Source organism: Phoca vitulina, unplaced genomic scaffold, assembly GCF_004348235.1.
Source record: "Phoca vitulina isolate PV1807 unplaced genomic scaffold, GSC_HSeal_1.0 scaffold57, whole genome shotgun sequence".
In the NCBI taxonomy this organism is placed as follows: Eukaryota; Metazoa; Chordata; class Mammalia; order Carnivora; family Phocidae; genus Phoca; species Phoca vitulina.
Window position 1 is genome coordinate 4428036 of NW_022589760.1, and position 24578 is coordinate 4452613.

General features: G+C 36.1%; 1 protein-coding gene across 1 annotated transcript; it reads right to left on the reverse strand.

Annotated features, from left to right (window-relative positions):
- Window positions 1-10372: 10372 nt before the first annotated feature.
- LOC116623095 (SNRPN upstream reading frame protein-like) lies at window positions 10373-10591 on the reverse strand. Its single transcript, XM_032389973.1, has one exon. It carries the CDS (start codon window positions 10589-10591, stop codon window positions 10373-10375), a length of 219 nt encoding a protein of 72 aa, XP_032245864.1.
- Between the last annotated feature and the right edge of the window lie 13987 nt (window positions 10592-24578).

Genomic DNA, 24578 nt, shown 5'->3' on the forward strand with positions numbered 1-24578 from the left:
ATGCCAACAAATTAGACAATCTGGAAGAAATGGATGCATTCCTGGAAACTTATAAACTACCAAGACTGAAACAGGAAGAAATATACAATCTGAACAAAGCAGTAACCTGCAAGGAAATTTAAGAAGTAATCCAAAACCTCCCAAAAAACAAGAGTCCAGGGCCAGATGGCTTCCCAGGGGACTTTTACCAAACATTTAAAGAAGAAATCATACCTATTCTACTGAAGCTGCTTCCAAAAATAGAAATGGAAGGAAAACGTCCAAACTCGTTCAGTGAGGCCAGCATTACCCTGGTCCCAAAACCAGACAAAGACCTCCTCAAAAAGGAGAATTACAGACCAATATCCCTGATGAACATGGATGGCAAAATACTCAACAAGATCCTAGCCAATAGGATCCAACAGTACATTAAAAGTATTATTCACCACCACCAGGTGGGGTTTACTCCTGGGATACAAGCGTGTTTCAACATTCAGAAATCAATGAACGTGATAGATCACATAAACAAAAGAAGAAACAAGAACCATACGATCATCTCAATTGATGCATAAAAAGCATTTGACAAAATACAGCATCTTTTCTTTATTAAAACTCTTCAAAGTGTAGGGATAGAGGGAACATACCTTAATATCAAAAAAGCCATCTATGAAAAGCCCACAGTGAATATCATTCTCACTGGGAAAAAGCTGAGACCTTTTCCCTTAAGGTCAGGAACACGACAGGGATGCCCACTCTCACCACTTTTGTTCAACATAGTACTAGAAGTCCTCGCCTCAGCAATCAGACAACAAAAAGAAATAAAAGACATTCAGATTGGCAAAGAGGAAGTCAAACACTCTCTCTTTGCAGATGACATTATACTTTATGTGGAAAACCCAAAAGACTCCACCCCCAAATTGCTAGAACTCATACAGCAATTCAGCAACATGACAGTATATAAAATCAATGCACAGAAATCAGTTGCATTTCTATACATTAAAATGTGACTGAAGAAAGAGAAATTAAGGAATCGATTCCATTCAGAATTGCACCAAAAACCATTAGATACCAGAAATAAACCTAACCAAAGAGGTACAGGATCTCTACTCTAGAAACTACAGAACGCTTATGAAAGAAATTGGGGAAGACACAAAGAGATGGAAAAGATTCCATGATCATGGATTGGAAGAATAAACATTATTAATATGTCTATCCTGCCCAGAGCAATCTACACATTTAATGCAATCTCTATCAAAATACCATCGACATTTTTCACAGAGCTGGAACAAACAATCCTAAAACTTGTATGGAACCAGAAAATACCCTGAATCATCAGGGTAATGTTGAAAAAGAAAACCAAAGCTGGGGGCATCATAATGCCTGACTTCAAGCTATATTACAAAGCTGTGATTATCAAGAGAGTATGGTACTGGCACAAAAACAGACACATCAATCAATGGAACAGAATAGAGAGCCCAGAAATGGACCCTCAACTCTATGGTCAAATAATTTTCAATAAAGCAGGAAAGAGCATCCAGTGGAAAAAAGAGTCTCTTGAATAAATGGCCCTGGGAAAATTGGACAGCCATATGCAGAAGAATGAAATTGGATCATTCTCTTACACCATACACAGAGATAAACTCAAAATGGATATAAGACCTAAATGTGACACAGTAATCCATCAAAATCCTAGAGTAGAACATAAGCAGTAACCCCTCTTCGACATCGGCCACAGCAACTTCTTTCATGACACATCTCCAAAGGCAAGGGAAACAAAAGCAAAAATGAACTTTTGGGACTTCATCAAGATAAAAAGCTTCTGCACAACAATGGAAATAGTCCATAAAACTAAGAGGCAATGCACGGAATGGGAGATGATATTTGCAAATTACATTACAGATAAAGGGCTGGTATCCAAGATCAATAAAAACTTCTCAAACTCAACACCCAAAAAACAAATAATCCAGTCAAGAAATGGGCAGAAGACATGAAGAGACACTTCTCCAAAGAAGACATACAAATGGCTAACAGACACATGAAAAAATATTCCCATCATCGCTAGCCATCAGAGAAATACATCAAAACCAAAATGAGAGACCACCTTACATCAGTTAGAATGGCAAGGATTAACAGGACAAGAAACAACAAGTGTAGGCAAGGATGTGGTGAAAGGGGAACCTTCTTACACTGTTGGTGGGAATACAAGCTGGTGCAGCCACTCTGGAAAACGGTATGGAAGTTCCTCAAGATGTTAAAAAAAGAAGTACCCTATGACCCAGCAATTGCACTACTAGGTATTTACCCTAAATACACATATGTAGTGAAAAAAAGGGGCACATGCACCCCCAATATTCATAGCAGCAATGTCCACAATAGCCAAACTGTGGAAGGAGCAGAGATATCCATGGACAGATGAATGGATAAAGAAGATGTGGTCCATATATACAATGGAATATTACTCAGCCATCAGAAAGGATGAATACCTGCCATTTGCACTGACATGGATGGAACTGCACGGTATCATGCTAAGTGCAATAAGTCAAGCAGAGAAAGACAATTATCATATGGTTTCATTCATATGTTTAATATAAGGAATAATGCAGAGGACCATAGGGGAAGGGGGGAAAACTGAATCAGAAGAAATCAGAGAGGAAGACAAACCATGAGAGACTCTGGACTCTAGGAAACAAACAGAGGGTTACAGAAGGGAGGGGGTGTGGTGGGAGGATGCAGTATCCAGTTGATGGGTATTAAGGAGTGCGCGTGTTGTGATGGGCACTGGGTGTTATACTAACTAATGAATCGTTGAACACTACACTAAAAACTAATGATATGTTGGCTAATTGAACATAACAACAACAACAAAAAATCAGCCCCTCTAATTTTCCCAGTCAATGGCTTTAGGGAAGTGCTTTCCCTGTGTGATCCCTTGTGTGATCCTCTCTCTCTCTCTCTTGCCTCTCTCTGTGTCCAGGGCTCCCTCCCCTCTCTAGCACCTGTGACTCTCTTCTCCCCCAGTTATGTCTCTGTACCTCCCACCTTCCATGGTGTGGCCTCTTCTCTCCTTCTAGTTGTGCAGTTCATTCTATCAGTCATTAGACAGATTTCTTGGGTATTCAGAATGATTTGACATTTATCTAGCTGTGTTTGAGGGATGAAACAAGGCTAGGGTCCTTCTACTACTCTGTCATCTTAGCTCTCTAAGTCTGTCTCTTATATCTCACATATGTCAATGTATGCAGTGTACATCATATTATAGAGATGAAATAACTGTGGAACACGATATGGCGGGGACAGAGATTCCATCCAAGTCATGCCATTGACATAGGAGAACTTGCCCTCATTAGTAATGATATAAAAGGACAGCAGTGGCACATTTTTTTCCTTTGCAACTTGAGTTGTCAGAAAGCAGTATTTCTCAAATTCTGTGCATGTGACAAAAAAAAATATTCTACTTGAAACCTTTGAATTTCCTATTATTCTTTGAATTATAATGAATTCTAAGTATCAAAAATACTCATGGGTAATAACTGCCAAGTGGGAAATAGTATGGTCCTCTATTGAGAGCATCTTACTTCCCAACCCATTTTACATGTTTCAACAGCCCTTAATAGAAGTGATAGTAATAGGAAATTCACCCTACATTGTTCTCAACTGAGACCAACTAAGAGATCCTTTAGCTGTTTGCAGGATGCAAGGGTTATCATATGGCTTTGGCTGTTTGAATCTCTTGGTGTTTTTAGCAACTTCAGGACTGATTTGAATTTGAATTTTAAAACACATAAATCTGGCTGGACAGAAAATTTAATATGAATGAGGTTATTTATTTCCTAATATCTCCCTAAATTCCTTTCCCTTCTTCTTACTACACACAAAGCTTACTAGCTAGCAACAACATTTCAAAGCTTCCCTAGCAGACAAATGTGGACATATTATTAAGTTCTTGCCAATGGGATAAGAACATAGAGGATATGTGCAATTTCTGCCATGCTTATTTAAAAAGAAATTTCACAAGACTCCTTTTCTCTTCTTTCCATGAGATGAAACACAAATGTGCTAGCAACCCAGCTTTGACCATGTGGTCTAGGAAATGCCTTAGGAGACAGCAGAAAATCCATATGAAAGGAACCTGTGTCCCTGAATGACCTTGTCAAACAGCTAAGTCCCACCATTGCAAACTAACCAAACCTTACTTAAGAAATTAAACTTCTGTCTTATTTAGGCTACTGTGTTTTGTGAGTTCTTTGTTGAAACAGCTTAACCATTATTACCTTTAGCATTTGCCTCTGGTGCCCCATGTTATATCCCCTTGGCCCAACTCTGATTTCAGCTGCAGCCTGCACTGGACAGTTGCACATGAGTTTAGACCCAGCTCATGCTGACTGCACTCCCTCAAATTCATGCTTCACATCTTTCTAATCTTCATATCGGGGCCTTCATCAATATCTCAGCAGCCCTCTCAGTCACATGCAAGCCTCAAATAATGGGAGACAAGAGACAGTGAGTAAATACCTACTTTCTTCCTTCACGCAGACAATTCTGATAGGGTAAGTGGTTAAGAGCACTAAAAATATTTAATCCAGAGAAGACCCAATAAGCATTGTTAAATATTTGAAAGGCATGTATGTATGTAAATATTCAAAAAGCATGTACAGAAGAAGAATTCAGATAAATTTATTCTGTAAGATCCTACATAGGAGAATGAAGACTAAGATAGAAGATGTAATGAGAAAGATTTCAGTTCACTATAAATAAGAACTTTATAAAATCAAAGTTACTCGAAGGTAGGTTTCTAAACCATATTTCTGATATATAGTGACAGGTTATTTAAAATCCTTTAAAGACTCTTACCAGCTGCTCTTCTGACCAGGCAGACAAATCCCTCAGGATCTTCCTCTCTTGCCTTGGCTTTTCCTGCTGCCCACCTTACTGCATCTATGACAAGCCATGACAAATTACTTATAATTCTTCTTAACACACTGGGCTATTTAATCACTCTGCCTTTCCACTATGTTGTTCTTTCTTCCCTTTCCACCTTACCATCCATTTGTTCTCCTAGCAAACCTCACTCGTCATGAGAAAAATGGGGCAGTTTTTCCTCTGTAAAACCTTGTCTGAATCCTGTCCCACCCCTACCACATCCACACAAAAGAGTTAATTACTCTCTTCTATACTCCATTCCTTTCACATTCTTCCTTTTTCCATTATTGCCCACACTGTAATACAATGATTTGCTTGCATGTCTGTCAACTCTACTAAACTGTGAAATCTTAAAATCTTAAAATCAATGACCATATCTTATTAATCTTTCTGCCTGCATCACTTAAGAAAGTATCTGGTGTATAATAGGCACTCAATTATTTGAATAAATGAATTTAGGAAAGAAAGAAAGGAAGAAAGAAACAAAGAAACGAAAAAGAAAGAAAGAGAGAAGAAGAAGAAAGAAAGAAAGAAAGAAAAGAAAGAAAGAAAGAAAGAAAGAAAGAAAGAAAGAAAGAAAGAAAAAGAAAGAAGGAGGGAGGGTAGGAGGGAAGAAGATTAAGAGCTTTTGGTAGGATAATATAGAGATAACTGAATCATCAAGAGTGGTTATTCTGACTCACCCTTAAGGTTTCTTCCAGCTCTGTCTGTGATTCTAAAAAATTGTCAGCTGCTCAAGCCTAATTAGACTTATTTAAATTAAAATTAGTTTAAAATACCAGACATCTTATTGTAAGGAAACTCTATCTCAAAGTAAAAAGTAATTGTATGACCTATTAACATCTTAAATTGTTGGGTTATGCCAATCAAAAGTTAGTAAGTGAAGATTTCTTTTATACCATTTAGTACCAACTTGGAAATAAATCATACCTACCCTATAGTCACTGAGTGTTTTAGAATAGAAGTGATATGTGTATGCTCATGTGTGTACATATATGTGTGTTCATGTGCATACATATCTATGAGTAATATACCATTGTATCCCCTGAAGTGAAGCAAATAGAGAATCTTAACTTTATGAAATGAATAAAGTAAAAGTGATTGCTATGTCTTCAGTAAAATCCTCACAGTTACAGAATTGTGAAGCTCTCATTTATTAGCACCATTACATCACAATTCTCTATCTCAGAACGAGTCAGACACTAAAGTAGTTCCAATTTAATAGATAAACTCAGTTGTTGCTCCCTGCTTCTCATTGGCATTTTGGTCGAGGTATAGCAGAGCTCAGGAAGATCCTCATTAAGGGCAGCTTCCCTCACTTTTGCTTCAGTCACTGTCAGTATGACGGTCACATCTAAGCCAGGGGGCCACAGTAACAAGAAGATACCCTAAGCCTTGCCTACATGTCCCACTATTTTTTTTTTTTTACCATCTTCACTATCTTCTATGGTGGAAGAGAATCCAGAGATGAGGTACACTTTTATTGTACAAGCAGCTTTTCTGCTCTGTACCTATTCTGAATATTAAGGAATGTCTGTACTGATAGTAATTGTGCCTTGGCAAAATTGTGAAGATACAAAGTTGTACCTTTAGTTGTCCCCTTTTGAGTGCTTCTTTCTTCCTTTTAAGTTTCTCAGTTCTTAGTATCTCTATAATTCTTGGTTGTCCAGGATCCTCCACATGGACACTTTCCATTCTCTGGAGCATTCCATGATCCCTGTCTCACCCACTCCCCTTAAAACTTATCTGTACTGAGAACTAGTCTTTTACTGCCTTTCAAAATAACTAGCTAGATAATTTGATCACTTAATTTATGATGATCATGTTAATGGATAATACCAACTAGGATTGAATCATGGCTCTACTACTTCCTTCCAGTGTGCCTCTGGGCAAGTTATTTAACTTCTTTTGCCTGAGTTTCCTCATCTGTAAAATGGAGATAATAAAAGCACCTGCCTTACAGGGCTGTTGTGAGAATTAAACAAATTAATACATATAAAGTGATTAGCATAATGCCTGGCACATAGTAAGTGCTCAATGAATGTTAGCTATCAATAATCATATTTTAGGAGGGAATTGAAGGGTCAGAACTTCAGATCTTGTGGAAAACCTCTTGGACATGAATTTGCTAGCCTTTATTTTTGCATATATCATGCCTATTACATGGTGGGGGCATTAGGGGTTACTCTCTACACTGTTGTACATTATAGAGAGACCAATGAGAGAATAAGAGTCCACACTATCAGAGGTAAAGCTCTTTAATTAACATAAAACTCAAGAGTATTTTTAAGATAGGTAACTTTTTAAAAATGCTTTGCTTTTTATCCCAAGCTTCTCTCAAGCAATGACTATCCTCCTTCACTGGCTGTGCCTGTGCATTCTGACATACCTTAACAGACAAAACTGTGTTCTTGTGCTTGTCCTTTCACATCTTAATGACTGGTATCAAAAATTCCAGGAAAAATGTATTATGGCACAATGTAATGTGCTGAAGTCATTTTTCCTTTTCATAGAGATCATTTCAGTTATAGAAAATGTACTTTTTAAATATATTAAAATAAATTCAGGCAAGTTTTTAAATTCTATTATCTCTGTTATGACTTAGTTTATAGACAAAATTGGCATGCTTTTAAAAGTTTGAATTTTTTTCTTTAGTCCTTTCCTTTTTCATAAGTGTGGCCCAGAAGATAAACCTACTGTATGAAGCCACAGACTGAAAACAAAAACAAAAAACAGGAAGGAATTTACATAGTTTTATATGATAAAGCCTGGACAAGAGAGAGATCAAATCACTCTCAACTCTGCAGCTGATGCTTGAACTTGCCAGTGTAGAAGGTAATAACGCACACTTCATTCTATCTTCTTAATAACTGCCTGTTTAATGAGACTTCAGTTTTCTGCAATGTGTTGGTCTAAATCTAGTCTTTTGTTTTAAAACATTCAGTTTTTGCTTCTCCTCTTTTTTAACAGCCAATTTTACATATTCATTATATTTTATTTAAAAAATTTTTTTTATTATGTTGTGTTAATTACCATACATTACATCATTAGTTTTTGATGTAGTGTTCCATGATTCATTGTTTGTGTATAACACCCAGTGCTCCAGTCAGTACGTGCCCTCTTTAATACCCATCACCAGGCTAACCCATCCCCCCACCCCCCTCCCCTCTAGAACCCTCAGTTTGTTTCTCAGAGTCCATAGTCTCTCCTGGTTCGTATTTAAAAATTTTTTGATTGAAATGTTATTTTAGCTTTATATTTATTTTCCTCTTTTCCCAAACTCAGACACCAGCCACTTTGAAATTCCTTGAGTGACCACATATTGCCTGAGCTATTTCTGTCATGAGCTTAAAAGCATCATGCATAAGTCATTCCCTATTTTCTTCTCACTTCCTTTCAATTCAAAGTGTATACTCTCTTGGCAATACAGAATGATACATTTCAACAGAACATACTTTATAAAATGTCTGTTAGACTATTTTTATTTTATAGGGAATCAGATGTTCATGTCTTAAATATTGGCCAATCCTAGGTACTTCTGAATGAAGGTTATATAAAGCATCGTCCAAATAATGTCATCATAGCATGTCATTGAGTTAACTTAATGGTATTGTTATCTTTACTTTTTTTTTCTTTTTAAACCTTTTGGTATTATTATCTTTAAATAAATGTTTCAATCCACCCTGTTCCTCAGACCATTTTCAGTTATAACGTATAAGGTAAAATTGAAATTGTCAAGTTCCATCAACAAGTGTTAATTAAGCATGGCTCAGCTCTTTAAATCCACTATAGACTGTAACACTGAGAACATGTATTTTCTTTCTTGATTTCTCTTCCTGTTATTGCCTTTACATGTATCTTTGTGATTTATAATCTCTGAGCTATTGAGTTTCTGAATATGGCTACTGAAACAAACTGCAATGTTTGACTAAATTGGGAGAAAATCAAACTTATTTCAGATTTTCCAAAATAAATGGCCAAGGGTAAAATTTGAAACTTAAGCAAAATCTCATGCATTTCAAAACAATTTACTCTTTGCAAGTACAGAATAACTACTTAATCATTTTAAAACTATGAAGTGTAAAAATTACTCACTGCATAATAATTGATCTTCATTATTTATAGATTCTATATTTGTGAATTTTCCTCCCTACTAAAATTTATTTGTAAGTCATAACACAGAATCAACACTCACTATGCATTTTCTGTCATTCTTGGTCATGTTCCATGGTGGAAAATTGAGTCACCAATGTGCAGGTTCCCAACTGAAGTCAAACAAGGCACCACTTGGCTTTCTTGCTTTAGCTCTTATACTGTAAACAAATGTCCTTTTTGCTATCTATTAGGTAGCTATACTTTCCACACTTCGTTGTGCTTTATGTTGGTGATTTTTCTGTTTTAAATGGCCCCCAAGCATAGTACTAAAGTGGTATCAAGTGTTTCTAAGCTCTGAAAGGCTGTAATGTGACTTACTAGGAAAATACACATGTTAGATAAGCATCATTCAGGCATGAGTTATAGTTCTGTTGGCTATGAGTCCAATATTAAATAATCAACAAAATATGTTAAATAAGGTGTATTTAAACAGAAACACAGATAAAACAAGGATATATATTGATTGGTTTATGCAAATGTTGTGACCAGAGGCTCACAGGAACCTAACCTTGCATTTCCCCTAGGAGCAATGGTTCTATACATTACAAAACATAACTACCACAAATAACAAGAATCAATTGTATTTTTAACCTGAGTATAGCTAGAACTACCAAGAAGTCAGGTACATAACTAAATTAATAAAATGTCTTTCTATACCAAGATCTCTGGGTCATAAGCCCTTGGACTTTTCCATAAAGGGAGTATTGAAATTAGGTTGATTTACCAATCTTCCTCAACTTAAACATGCTCAGAACACTTACATTAGCCTACCATTGGACAAAATCATCTAACACCAAGCCTATTTTACAATAAAGTGTTGAATATCTCATATAACTTATTGAATACTGTACCGAATATGAAAAATAGAATAGTTGAATGTGTATCAGTTGTTTTCCCTGGTGTTCACTTGGCTGACTGGGAACTGGAGCTCGCTGCCACTGCCCAGCATCATGAGAGAGTATCATACTGTGTATCACTAGCCTGGAAAAAGATCAACATTCAAAATTTTAAGTACAGTTTCTACTAAATGAGTATTGCTTTCACACCATCATAATATTAAAAAAATCATAAGTGAAATCATCATAAGTTGGGAACCATTTGTATTTTGATGAAGGTAATTCCTTGTTTTCAGATAATAAAAATGTCTGTGATCAGCACATATACCTCTAACAATGCTTAAAGAGAGCAATTAAATATTCTTAGTTACCTTTTTTTCTCATGGGTAGCTTTATTACATTGTCAGCTGATTCAAATATATCAATACATTGTCAGCTGGCTTTTCCCTTGGAGTCAGCTACTTTAATATTCCAATACTGCTTTACCCACCTCTTGGTGTCTCAGTTAAGAATGCCTGTCTCAGGATTTCCACCTGGAAATATACCACAGGTGCTTGCTGTTGATGAGATCCCCTCAAGTACAGGTGACACTCTTGGTTTGTCAGTGAGACTGTCCTACTACATTTGACTTGGATTTCCAAATCTGGTATGTGGTAGTCTGTAGTCCATCTCAGGTATAAGTGGTCCCTGGTCCACTCCATCCAGCTGCTGACTGGTCCTCAGATCAGAGTGTCATCTCTAATAGCTGCTCAACTCCCCTTAGTTACTGTATAAATAGTAACACAGCAACAACAAATATGTGTTGATTAGATTATCAAAATAATTGTTGCCAATGTATATTACCCCATAGAGGAGAACAAATTTTTAAAAGTCAGACATCAAAGAGATTTTTCTTTGTCTAGTTTCCCAAATGTGTATAAGATACTATATGATATAAATAAGGTCAAATGAAAATATAGCTAGATGTGGTTTTTTGTGGTAGTGAGGTGTTTGGTTGTTATTGGTTATCCTTTGAAACCAATTCTGTTTCTTGCGGTAGAAAATGTCTTAGGTATAATGCATTGCTAAATAATAAAACTAATACAATTTACTCTGACTAGCATCTCAATTCTTACAGCACCAGATTTGTAATATATGGAAGTCTATGATATGCTTGACAAGTGTCTTGGATCACAGGCAAACAAAGTAGTGTTCCATCATTTGCTGTTGAAGTGCAGCAATACACCCTAAGTAAGAAGGGCTGTGAAAAGAACAACACGACTATTTCTATCATTCTGTAGGCAAAGCACAATAAGTGTTGATTAATGTGAGATTTATTGAAAAGTTATGAACGAAGGAGCCAAGAAGGTGGCCAGCTAGTCACTGCCTAATGTTTAAATTGCAGCACCCTAATGATTTTCACTTTCCTCCAGCACATTTCCTGTATTCCCATTTTAAGTCACAGTGGTAATAGATTTTTTACCACTAAACTTCACCTACTCTTTAGTCATCAGAAGAGCTCTTATTGGGCACTTATTCAGGTATTTCCCCTAAATTTGTCTTGGTTTATTTCTTCCCATTATGTCTTTTAAATAATAAATGTGATTAGTTGTTTTGTAAGGTTTAATATTTAAAACACTTTCGTAGTTGTTGAAAAGTCAGTTCTTACCACATCCATGAAAGTTAGGCCAGCTCTGTTTTATTGTCTACCTCAGGTGCCTTCCTGTCAAAAATAAAAACTTTACAAACTCCTTTTAATGAAGGACCATATTTTGTATATCCTCAACAGACCAGGGTGTAAGTCTTGAGGACTTAATCCATGTTTAACAATAACTGAGACATGTACAAAGTTACTGCTAAACATATGCTACTTTGAACACTGGATTAGGTCTTATTTTATTAAGCTTGTATATAATACATAACAAATTTCCATACACACCTGGGCAATCAAAAGAAAATTGATGACTATGAGTAAGGTAAGTAAAAAACACTCCCTCCCAGATTCAAAGTGATATCTAATTGAAGCAAATTACCTTATCCAGGATTTGCTTATAACAGAAAATATAGCTCCTGAAAGGTTTAATGATACTGAATTGGTACCCTTTTGAACTAAATTACTTCATCAGAGAGCAAAATGGTCTTCCTGAAAGAGGTAATTTAACTCAAACATATGAGCACTTTACCTCAAAGAAAGAGTACCAGTTTTCTCTAGGAACTCCATTCTTCAGTTGTACACCCCCCTGCACAAAGAATTGGGCTGAAAACTCTTTGTCTACTACTGCATATATACTGCAAAATATGGCCAGTGTTTTCCTCCTTAAAGTGGCCATATTAGAATGTTAACTCTCTAAGGACAGGGATCTGCTCTCAGTGGGAAATTTAGATTGTGGTAATTAAAATAGTATGCTTATAAAAGGTTTGACATTTCCTGGGGGGAAATTTCCTCATTGCTGTGACCCTAGCACAAGTGAGGTAAAAATGACTGACAACCCTTCATAGATAAGGCCTATTTTGGGGAACGGCTCACTCCTGTTCATGAAATTTATTCTCTGACCCCTTGAAAAATAGCAATAGTCCAGATCTAGCTAATCCCTTCACTTAGTCTTCTATAAACAGTTCTTATAAATGCTAATCAAGAGCCTCCCTTGATGTCACATATTTTGTATTATAGACCAACCCTCTGTTCCAAGCACTGTTTTAGATGTGATGCCTTTTGTACAAACATTCTCAAATACTCTTATCTTATGGATTTACTATTTGGACTTTATTTTTTCTTGCACTTTAATGTTGCCCTTCTGCATATTTTAATAAGACATCTCTAAATATTTTTTACTGATGTGGTTGTTTATGCTGTTGCTGTTGTTCAGAAATGGATCTGGCAGAGGCCAGATAAAGATATCACCTATATTTATTTCTTTACCACTCAATATCTACAAGCATTATATTCCCATCCAGGGTATTCACTCTCAATCTGTCCAAGTTAGGCATTACTTTTTGTCTTTCTACCATGTTTGCAACCTGGCAAATCTTTGTTTTTTGTGATGTTTGTAATAATAATAATAATAATAAAACTTAATTCACTATCAGCCTTGAATGTAGTTAATGTACCTCACTTGTTAATAAGGATGTTAAACCAAAAGAGACCTTTTACTAGACTATGTAGCACCTCACTGAAATTTTTCCCTCAATATTGTTAATATCTGAAACAACTCTGATTTTTTTAATATTTTCAAGCTACCTGATATTGTTAAAATAAACTTTCTTCATTTTCTTGGTCACTAACAGATGATTCACTGGTAATCATTTCTTTTTCAGAACTTTAGAACCTATTTTACCACAATTCTGGTTTCTCTGGGCTGCTGATGCCAAGGCTTCTTTCCTTGTCCACTTCCTAACACACTCAACAGTGCCAGGTCTTCCTCACACACTCCCCTTCAACTGCACAATGGGCTTCAGTTCAAGAGTGCATTTAACTTATAGATCCATGTGTTTCTATTTGTTTCAATGAGCCCACACATTGTTAACTGTAATTTTTGCCATAGTTAAATGTATTTTTCACTTTAGGGCAACTACTTTATAATTGTGTAACTACAGCCCACATTTACTCCTAAAAAACTGAGTTCACTTTTTTCTCCTTTTCAACCTTATATATTTCCAAGAAAGCCTGCTAGATAACAGAACCTGATTTCAACCTGATTTCATTGTACGTCAGGCACATTGCCTTCTCCACTGGATTGTATCTTTGAAATGGTAGAGCAATGAAAAAATCTACCATGCACATGTTTAATTCATTGGCTGATCTTTAAAACATAGATTTTGTAATTACACTAAAAGTGATCCAAACCTTTGGATATACAGTACAACAATATTTAGACCTATAATAACTCTACACAGGGGTCCATGGTTTAAAAGCATGGTTTGGGTCTTAAATAAATTTATTTCTCTCTCTCTTTTGGCTTCCAAATTCCACTCTACTTGTTGTCCATTTCTCACTCCTGAGAGATGAAACAAATTAACTCCTTACAATTGAAGGGAGCAGGAGACTCTAGGAGAAAGGAACCATTTTTCCAAAATAAGTTTTATTGACTGTGGATCTGAGTCAGTAAACTGACTTTGCTGAGGCAGAAATTATCACAGCTTGTTCCTATAAACCCCTCCTTCTATCCATTGCACTGCCCAGCCCTGAGCACACACCCAGTCCCTGGACATTATATAACTTTCCTACCCTGTATTATACAGAAACTAATTGGAGAACTGTGACCTCTTTGAGAGTTGGAACCAGGTTGATTAATCTCTGCATCCCCAAGGCTTAACACAATGCCTGGGACATGTGTGGGCACACTGAATAAATGTCTGGACAGGGATCAGTTAAATAATTAATTGAACTTTAAATTTTTCTGATGCTCTTACATTTTTTTCTCCAATCTTAAAACTACAGTTAAGGGTGAATAGAGGGCAAAGCCTCACAATCACACTGGCCTGAATTCCCTCAATTTTTATTCTGTCAAATCAGAAAAAGATAATAATTCTCAGAATGTTAAGATGGACTGGTCCAGTTAGTCTTATCTCTATTATGGCATTACTATCTAAATAGAATATGCCTGCATTAACATTTCCATTAAATTATTTATAAAATTCCAGACTTCCACTCAATGTACTATGATCAATAGGTTACTGAAAAACATTCACAATTGTTTATTGATACCGGCAGAAAAAGAAAGATAAATAGACATACTAAAATTTATAATCATGCCTTCTTTTATGAGCTCTAAATTTATCTGACAATATTAGTGAATATCTCTCTACAGATACAATAATATCCAGAAAAAGATTCATCAGAAAAAGATTTTTAAAACATCCTCATTGACAGGAAATGACAGACACATGTAAGTGAAAATTAATTTTATTAGAAAAATAATTGAATTGAATTCCTGTAATTGGATGGTTTTAAAAATCATCACAGTTTCAATTACTCAAAGATTGTGATGGAATTTCATCTTGTGAAAATGCAGGGAGTTAACCAAATTATTTATTTCTTTTAAATGGTGGATAACATGAATAAAAGTATTACTGTGTTATTTAAATCTAATTTAAAAACATAATTTACATGATGAAAATTGCTCTACTTCTTAATTAGAGTCACTTTGGTAGAACTGCTTTAATAAAAGTTTCTCTTTTAATATACAATTTAGCCATCCTATTAGAAAACGAATTCTTCTATCTCCAAATTACAAATTGGTTCACATTTTTAGCCTTTTCTCCAATCCTGAAGTTTGCCTGAGATAGAGTGAAGAGGATGCCACCTGATAACCTCATTGCTTTTAGTCTGCATTTCTGTCCTGCACAATTGTCAACCTTCTATTATGCCAGTCCCCAATCTAGCACCATTATTACACAGTGTGAAAGTGCCAAAAGAAAGAGGTGGAACTGAACATGTTCCAGGCTGCTACCTTTCCCATGGCTTCCCATTCATCAGAGGGCACCCAGCCTACCTCAGCTTCTTCCTGCAAATGAAATTCCTTTCTCATCACCAAGGAGAAGTCAAGGCAGCATGAACAAGATATGCAACCTCAGGGAAAAGAAAGGAGATATGCAAACTAAACAGTCTTTTTATAGGTGTCATTGAATCACATCAATTGTTGATACCAACCCCTGACAGAATGAAATTGCATGGATTAGCAGAATCAAAAATTACAATTCTACAAATCATTTTATATCATAGGATCAAATGGCTGAAGGGTACCTTAAAGGTCATTTTGTCCTACACTTTTATTTTGTCACTAAGGAAACTGAGACTCAGGAAAGATAAGTGACTTGTCTAAAGTCACACACCCCATAAATGTCTCACCCAGAGCTAGAACCCGGGTCACTTAACTTCTAGCCCAGTACTTTTTCCACATCACCAATCTGGTTACAGTAAATAAAGCAGAGTGCTTCAGTGCAATCATTTCATCAGTGCATTCGTCCTTAGCCCTTTTTGCCCCTCAAAAATCTCATTTGCATATATGTTATCTTTTCAATACATATTTACATTTGAATGTATTTTATAATATAAAAACTTTTTTTTCCTAAGTCTTTTATTATTTTTTTTCTATTAGCTACTACCAACGTAAGTTTTGCCAGCCTCACAGCTCCTCTGTTCCCATATGTTACAGTTGCCTTATCCATATCAGGTTAAATTGTTTGAATACCCCACAGGACTGACAGAGCTCATAAAATTCAATGCTTAGTGTCACAATTCATTGTGAACTTTCCACGGATATTGTTAAAAGAAATGAAAGATGACACAGCAATTCAGTTAATTAAAAATATCCTTGTAATGAGGTTGAAAGAAAAGTAAGCATTTTTAGACATGAGCATGATAAAATATAGCTGCTGTATGTAAAACTATTTAATATTATAAATATGTCATTTTAACTCCAGCTAATGGAGATGGACACTTTTAAAAATATAAGAGAGGGGCGCCTGGGTGGCTCAGTCGTTAAGCGTCTGCCTTCGGCTCAGGTCATGATCCTGGGGTCCTGGGATCGAGCCCCGCATCAGGCTCTCTGCTCAGTGGAGAGTCTGCTTCTCCCTCTCCCTCTGCTGTTCCCCCTGCTTGTTCTCTCTCTCTCTCTCTCAAATAAATAAAATCTAAAAAAATTTTAATAAATAAATAAATAAATAAATAAATAAAAATATAAGGGAATTGGACGTTAATGGTAAATTCTGCCTCACCAAGGTAGGGCACTGCATAGAGGATTCTATGCACCATCTTGATTTTACATATTGTGTTAATGAACACATAAAAGGCATATTCAAATTTTCATTTAGATGTTTTATTTAGGATGGAAAATTAGATTATGTGTGTAATAAACTACCACTGAATTATAATTACACATAATTCATCAAAATATAAAGTTTTAAAAACTCATCAGATAATGTAAGCAGAATAGTAACAATAAAGAATACAATCAAAAATAGCAATTGCCCTGAATTATGTACTAAATATAGCAAAACTAAATGACTATATAACACTAAGATAATTAGATTTTCCCTTTTTCTGCTTCTTTCCTTCCCCTATCTCTATCTATATTTACTTTTTAGGGTGTCTGCCAATCCCATGACCCCATTTCCTACAATCTTCCAACAGAGGTGGGTGCCAGCTGTTATATCTGGGCTGATATTTCTTCTAGGCCTTCCCCTAATCCACAGCTGATCAATGAGAGTGAACATTTACTTCAAGATGTGCCAAGCAGATTCTTCTCCTAGGAATTTGGACTTGTGATGAAGTGATGTGGGTCAGCCTCTGCTATTTGGGTAAATGGAGAACATAGAAAATCAGAAGCTGCAAGGAGGCTGTTTTTGAATATGCTGTATTTGTTGATATTATAAAAGTTGATCTGGATTGAGAAGGGTAAAAGAAAAAAAAGCTTCCTAGTTTCTTGGCAGCTTTCTAGTCATTGTTTCCAGTTGCCCATGAGGCCAAAACTGCCTTTCCTACCTGGGTTTCCCCCTTTTCACTTAAGCTACTCTTAGAGTACCTCTGTTACTTATAATCAAATACATTATAACTAAGACCCTTTTCTCTTTTTCCTTTTCTTCCTCTCTTTTTCTTATAAACATGCAAACACACATGTACACACATACATTCACACACATGCATACCAATATAAATTATAATTTGAGAATTCTAGAATTCCATATGCTGGGTGACTTTGAGTCCCAATCCCTTGCCACATTATACCTTTATTCTTTGCATCAGTTAGAATGTTTCTTAGGGATCTATAAAAACAACAGGAAGTGAATATTGGAGATCACCCGTCCCCAAAGAATTGTAATACATTATCTAATTTCCCCTCTCTTCACTAGTTTCTCACTTAATAAGGAATCATACCTCCTGATTTAGTCTTGCTCATATTTTTAATTATTCACAGAGCAATATGTATTTATTGAAATTAATAGCCTCCGGTTCCAATGGGTAAAGCTGTATCTTCTTAGGTATCTATGAGCAGCAATGTTGCTATCCATCTTTCTGTTAGCATGTAGACAAAACATCCTTATTCAGCTATATAGTTACAAAGACAGAAATTATATGTTGTGTTACAATTTGCATGGCATGTAGATTTGCTGGGTTGGTTGATTTGTTTTTTTATTCTCGCAATTGATTTGTAAATGATCAAATCAATATATGGTTTAATCATCAAAGGTAGCCGAAGTACAGGGCCAACTAGGTTGTCATCCATGAGTGTTGTTGTTGTTGGTTTTTCCAGCAGTGTAGATTTAACTTTTGCTGTATTTCATCATATATAATTTGGAAGTATTGACATAATATTGTCTTATAAGACAATTACCTTAAAAATCCTAGAAAAATCAAAGGTTTTACCCCGCCCCCCAAAAAAGCTACATAATATCAATTTTTACTTTAAAAATATAGAGGCTGTAAGGAGAGGGGTCAGTCAATTCACAGGGGGCAAATGACTAAAAAAGACTCAGTCTATATTACTATCTCTACTTCCATATTTGATTTGACATCAAGTAGTTACTGAGCACTGGTGAATAATCTACGCATGTACATTATAAGCTGACTATATGAGAAACTGTGCTTGGCTATGTGACAGATGCCAAATGTAAAAGATGTAGTTAGTACTTGCCCAAAAGAAGTTTAGAATTAGCTAAACTCTAGAAAGACATATTCAAATTAAAAAATGTGAGGAAAATTTGCTAAGAACCAAACTATTTGCAGAGATACTCAGTATAATATAAATTCTAAAAGAGAAAACACCATTATGGGCTCAAGCAAGCAGGAACAACTTCTAGGTGAAGAATGACTTGGATCTATCCATTCATTCAATAAATCATTATTGTACCACGTATTGTGTTTAACTCTGGAGTTGCACCTGAAAAGACAAATAATAATTGCACTGGCAGAAAGGAATATGAATAACATTCTTAAGACTGAACAGTAGAAACAAAGATACAAACAAGGGGATATACAAAGCATATTTTAGGAACATTGATTAGATTCATTTGTTTCTTAAAGGAAATCATGAGATATATTTAAGAAAGCTATTTAAGGCTAGATACAGAAGATCTTGGAAACCAGGTTAAGGAGTTTAAACTTTACCTTTAAAGGAAGTGATAAGTCACTCGTTTAGCAATGACAAGCAAAATTTGGAACAACAACAATAAAAACATATAGTAGTCCCCACATGTCCACAGTTTCACCTTCTGCAGTTTCAGTTACTGGCAGTCCACTGCAGTCCAGAAGCAGATGATTCTCCTTCTGATGTATCATATTACCAGAAGGTCACTGGTAACCTAACACTAAATCACAATGCTCACATCATTCACCTCACTTCATCTCATCACGTAGGCATTTTATCATCTCACATCATCACAAAAAGAAGGGTGAGTACATTATAATAAGATATTTTGAGAGAGACCACATTCACATAACTTTTGTTACAGTATATTGTTACAATTGTTCTATTTGATTATTAGTTATCACTGTTAATTTTGACAAATTAAATAATAATAATGACATTTCCCAACCAAGAAAATGAGTCTTTCCTCACAAGCCTGGACCCTGAAGTTGTTGGAAAACTAAAAGAAAATGTGGCAATAAACTTAATGAATTCTAGGAACCAGGCTGAACCACTTAATAGCACTTTTTCTATCCTTTCTCTATCTGGTCTACATGACCTTGTTTCTGAGAAAACTCAGGGCATCACTACAGAAAAACACTTACCTCTCTTAGCTTGTGATGTGGGATAAGAGAAAAAACAATGAGTCACCTTTAAGGGTGAAATAAGTGACTGGAATAAAACTTCCTCTACTTTTAGTAAACATTTTAGAACGTTTACTCTGCAAAGCACTACACTGTATTGGAAGGAAGGAGAATAGAGGCATGAAAACATGACAAAGACACAGCCTCTGCTCTTAAAGGAGCTTGTGATAAGGTACAGATGATCATCCATACATAAGACAAAGTACTTAGGATTAGTACTTAATAGGTAAATACAGATCTATGTACAGATCTAAATACAGGCAAAAGCAGTTCTGAAAGTTGTGAATCAAAATCCCTGTAATATGGTGTAGAAGGGTCACTTGTAAACCCTGTTCTAGTGACAAGGTTCAGTCAGTATCAATTGGCAAGCCATGTAAAGTTGTGAAGGGCTTATCAGTTAAAGAAAATTATTTACAGACTGTACTCTTCATTTTAAACACAAGAATTTATTTCTAAATCAATTACAGTTTGAAGAAAAATGTAAATGAAGAGCTTTAATTTTAGAACTTAATTTTGGATGATGTCATGATTCAAAGCATCAGAAATAGTCTTAAAAATGAAAAAAAATCTTAACTCATATTTTACAACTCTAATATTTCAAGAAAAGAGTTGGATGAAAGTAAAAAAGAAAGAGAATTCAGTAGCTTTTTGGCGGGAACATTTGGCACTCTTCCATGACTTGCCTGCTGCAAGAGCCAGAATTTGATTCAGGAGGAGCTGAAAGCTTCTCCATGCTGCTCTGGTGGCCCAAAGATTCTGGCTTTGGACAGCACCATCTGGACCAGTGTGAACAACAAAGTCAAACCTCCCGCATGCATTTGCCTGGCTGGGCAAATCAACTTCAGAGTAAGGGCACAGGCTGCCTCTTGGGCTCCAGCTTTCTTCCTTGGTGGTGTGGATAGCTCCAAAGTGCAACAGCCATCATGAAGAGAATAAGGCAGCTTTTCCTAGTTCCATATATTGCGAATAGTCCAGTTGTGAGTTGCTATTCATCCTGGTTTTTGGCAGCTATAGTTACTCAGCTTCCTGTATCATCTTCTCTGTGAATCAATGAGCTTTCCTTGCATATAAATCCTAACAAGTGTCTTCTTTGTGAATCCCTCATTAGAGGAGGTTTTTGCTGATTGTTTTGTAATTGGGGGTGAATGTGGCTAGTGAGGTTGAGCTGAGTTTCACAGACTGTATTGTATCCCAAACCTCATTTATGATTTCAGTCTGTCATTTTTTTAGTCATGCCTGCTTTTCTGTTTCACAACCCTTGGCAAAATTTAAAGTTCTGAGATCACTGCAATAGATTTTGAAACCAAATGAAGAGGTTGTAAGCCTATACAATAATCCATGTTTTCACGTCTCCAAGAACATCTAAATACCATTTCGGATGCCACTGTTGTTTTGTCTTGTTTTGTTTTATTTTGGTCCAAGTGTTTCCATCTAAAATCAAGCTCAGAGGAAGACATACTATTGATACTGTTGCCTGTCCGGTGCAATGGATATCTGCTGATGATGTTTTCTTGCATAATAAAAATAACATGTTCTGTTTTTTACCCTCCCAACTTAATAGGCAAATACAGATCTATTTCCAGATAAAGCAAAGGTGGTGCTAATGATCAAAAGTGACATCAGCAGGCAACCTGCCAATTTGAATCAATTCCCAACATACCTGTTCAATCTTCATATATTATGATATTTCAAAATATTATAGTTCAGGGCTAGTTCAGCTAGTTTGCAGATCTTCCTAAATGAGCTATACATAAGCATTTTGAGGTCCTCAAATTGTCAGCATTTAGGCCAGAGAAAGTTCTAAGAGGTTTTCTACCTTCAGTGTATAAACCTGAATTTTCAAAAATAAAAAGGCTACAAGTTGGGTTTCTTAGATGAGCAGACTTTCTAAAAAATTGACCTTTTTATTTTTAAGCCTATTGAGCTCTTTGTCCTAGATTGGGCAAGAATTCTCTAGTCAGTATATATGTGGCTTTAGTAAATAACCATGAAAATTTGGGGATAATTCCAAATATAATCACTTTATAAGAATGAAGTTAATAGGAATCAACACACAGACAAATGTAACCCACTCTGAATACAGGTTTGTAGATAGGTTACATACATGGAAATGTTCAAGGCTAAACAAGGTCACTAGTCCAGGATGTGCCCTCAGGATTAGAATAGAACTGAAAGCAGCTAAAATCTAATCAATTGCACTGTAATTTCTCTGAATAATGTGCCTACACTATATGGTAGTTGTCTGTGTGGAGTCAATCAAAAGTAGAATTGGATAGAAAGAAATTGCTTGTGTTAACTAACTCTGTCCCTGCAGTATATATAGCAATAATGATAATGATAATGATGGAATAATAAACATTATCACTTATTGATGTCTAAGTGACTTAATACATGTGAAGCATGTAGAACGGGGGCCAGCACAAGTATGTATTTAGTGTCAGCTATGATTATTATAACACTGTAATAGTACAATAAAGCACTCTACTAAGCAATTTACAAACCTTAAAACAAATCTAGAGCTAGTCCACAACCCCACCACTGTCCTACCAACCTTCTACCCTATCTCTGCCACAAACATAAATACCCCTAAAAACTGTTCTTCCACCATTCATTTAATTGCACAAGCCAGGGCTAGGCAGTGTTGGACACTACCTTCTCCTTCACTCTCCAAATCTCATCATTCAAGGTTTATTGATTTGATTTCACTTTGTTAATATATTTGGTACTTACTAACTTCTCTGTACCTCCAGTGTCACCATCCTCATCTAAGCCACCATTTTCTCTTCCAAGGACTACTACAGACATCCTCTTAACTGGTCTCTTTGTGTACCTCATTCCCCCTATTTAAGCAGATTCTTCATAGAACAGCCAGAGTGATTTCTTCAAAACCCAAATCTGATCACTATTATTTTCTTTAGTGGTTTTCTATTTTTCTTACACTACTACTAACTAAATTGTCAACTAGGCCTGTAAGTCCCTCCTAGGTGTGTCCCCTGCCTACTTTGCCAAACCCACATCACATCACTGCACTCTTGCTCCATATGCTTCAGCTACACTGGCTTTCTTCCCTTTCAGAAAAATGTATTTTAAATGAGAACTTGATCTGAAAAGTCAGGGAGGTCCTTTCAGAGAAACTGAGTTCGAGCTGAGGAGGTAGAGCATAAGCCTGTGTTAAACTGATGGCAAAGCTTGGTATATACATGGGGGTTGGGTAGAGTAAGTGAGTGAGAAGTAATTTGGGAAAGAGGAGCTCATTCCAGGAAAAGGGAACAAGTGGTCTGAGCAAAGCCCTGGAGAGAAAATGAGCTTCATATGTCTTAGAAAAGAAAGAGTGTGACATAAGTGTAATGAGCAAGCAGGAAAATAATACAAGTCTAGGCCAAGACAGGGAGGTGGGGGTTAAGGTATGTTGAAGCTGTAGACCACAATAAGGAATTTGAACCTGATAATGAATAAGGGCACCTGGCTGGTGTAGTCAGTTAACCATCCAACTGACTCTTGGTTTCAGCTCAGGTCGTAATCTCAGGGTTGTGAGATTGAGCCCCAAGTCAGGCTCCTCACTGAGTGTGGAGTTTGCTTGAGTTTCTCTCTCCTTCTCCTTCTGCCCCTCATCCCCTGCATGTTCTCTCCCTCCCTCTCACTCTCTCTCCTCTCAAATAAATAAATAAATCTTTACCTTCAACAACCTTAAAGATTTAAGGGTCAAAATTGTTCAGGGAGGAAATGATGGGGTAGCAGAAGGCTAGCTGAAGACAAAACATAAGCTGACACCCTACAACCTCCCCCCATTCCCCACTCCTGGGTGGGACATGTGTGACATTCTTCCAGGAATCTCCCAACTATCTTAATATTAATGCCTTGCTAGAGGAGAAAACAATCTTAAATTGACAATCACAAAGTCTCCAGTATCTTTTAGGTCCTCTTTAGCATATGAAAGTTCTTTTGAAACCTCCCTTTTTCTTTACCTCCTGCAACCCCATAGTATATAATCAGTCACCACTCACAACCCCAGTGCAGCAGCTCTTTCTGTCCATGGGTCCTGTCCCCATGCTTTAATAAACCACCATTTTGCACAAAAAAAAAGGTAATAATGAATAAATGAACAAAATGATTAGACGTTTATTTTTGTAAACTACAATTTGGTTCCTACTTCAAATTCTAAAAGATGAATTTCACACTTGTTTTAGCCAACTTCAAGTTTGCATTTTTCACTAAGTCATCAGTGAAGTCTGTTGGACTTAGCTTGACAGATGGTAGCCAAGAGATGCCAGGGTGCAGAGAAAGGAATGTATTGTTGGTGGGATCTCAGGTGCACTGACACAACTGCATAAGACAAGAATCTTGTCCACATTGTCTGCTACAAGCCAACTCCCTTCTTTTATAATCCAATAACTATTACTCAGCAGGTGAGAGAACAGAAACAACAGTTTGCCTAGATTAACCAGTTGAAACATGCACCTTTAAACTGCTTTTGAAAAACAAACTTAATTGGGGAGCAATTTGTAAGCAAAGAGAAATAAACAAATTACATATTTGCAATTCCACAATGATATATTTAAACATATGCATAAGGGCTTAAGATAAGCAAACTATAGAACGGAAAAAAGGAAACACCTTCCAAAGCTTCAAATGAAGATAAATGGACTTAAAAATAATGGCATTCTTATTTGTTGATTTTCAAGGATTCTCAGGGCAACAGGACAAAGGGAAATATCTCTTTGCAATATTACCTGAAAAGGATCCTAGCATTTTCCAAAAAGAACTTTTTCCAACAAGAGCTTAACGCAATTTCAAGTTATCCTTATATGTAGTCATCAAGAAATATAATTACGTTTTTAAAATTTTAAAAATTGAGGAATCAAGGCTCTGTATTATTATGCAGCATTATGCAAGTCACTCTTTTTTTAATTTTTTTAATTAACATATAATGTATTATTTGT

Excerpts from the sequence above, each read along its gene's own strand:
- LOC116623095 (XM_032389973.1), bottom strand. The coding sequence starts at position 10,591 with ATGGAGTGGACCAGGGACCACTTATACCTGAGATGGACTACAGACTAC.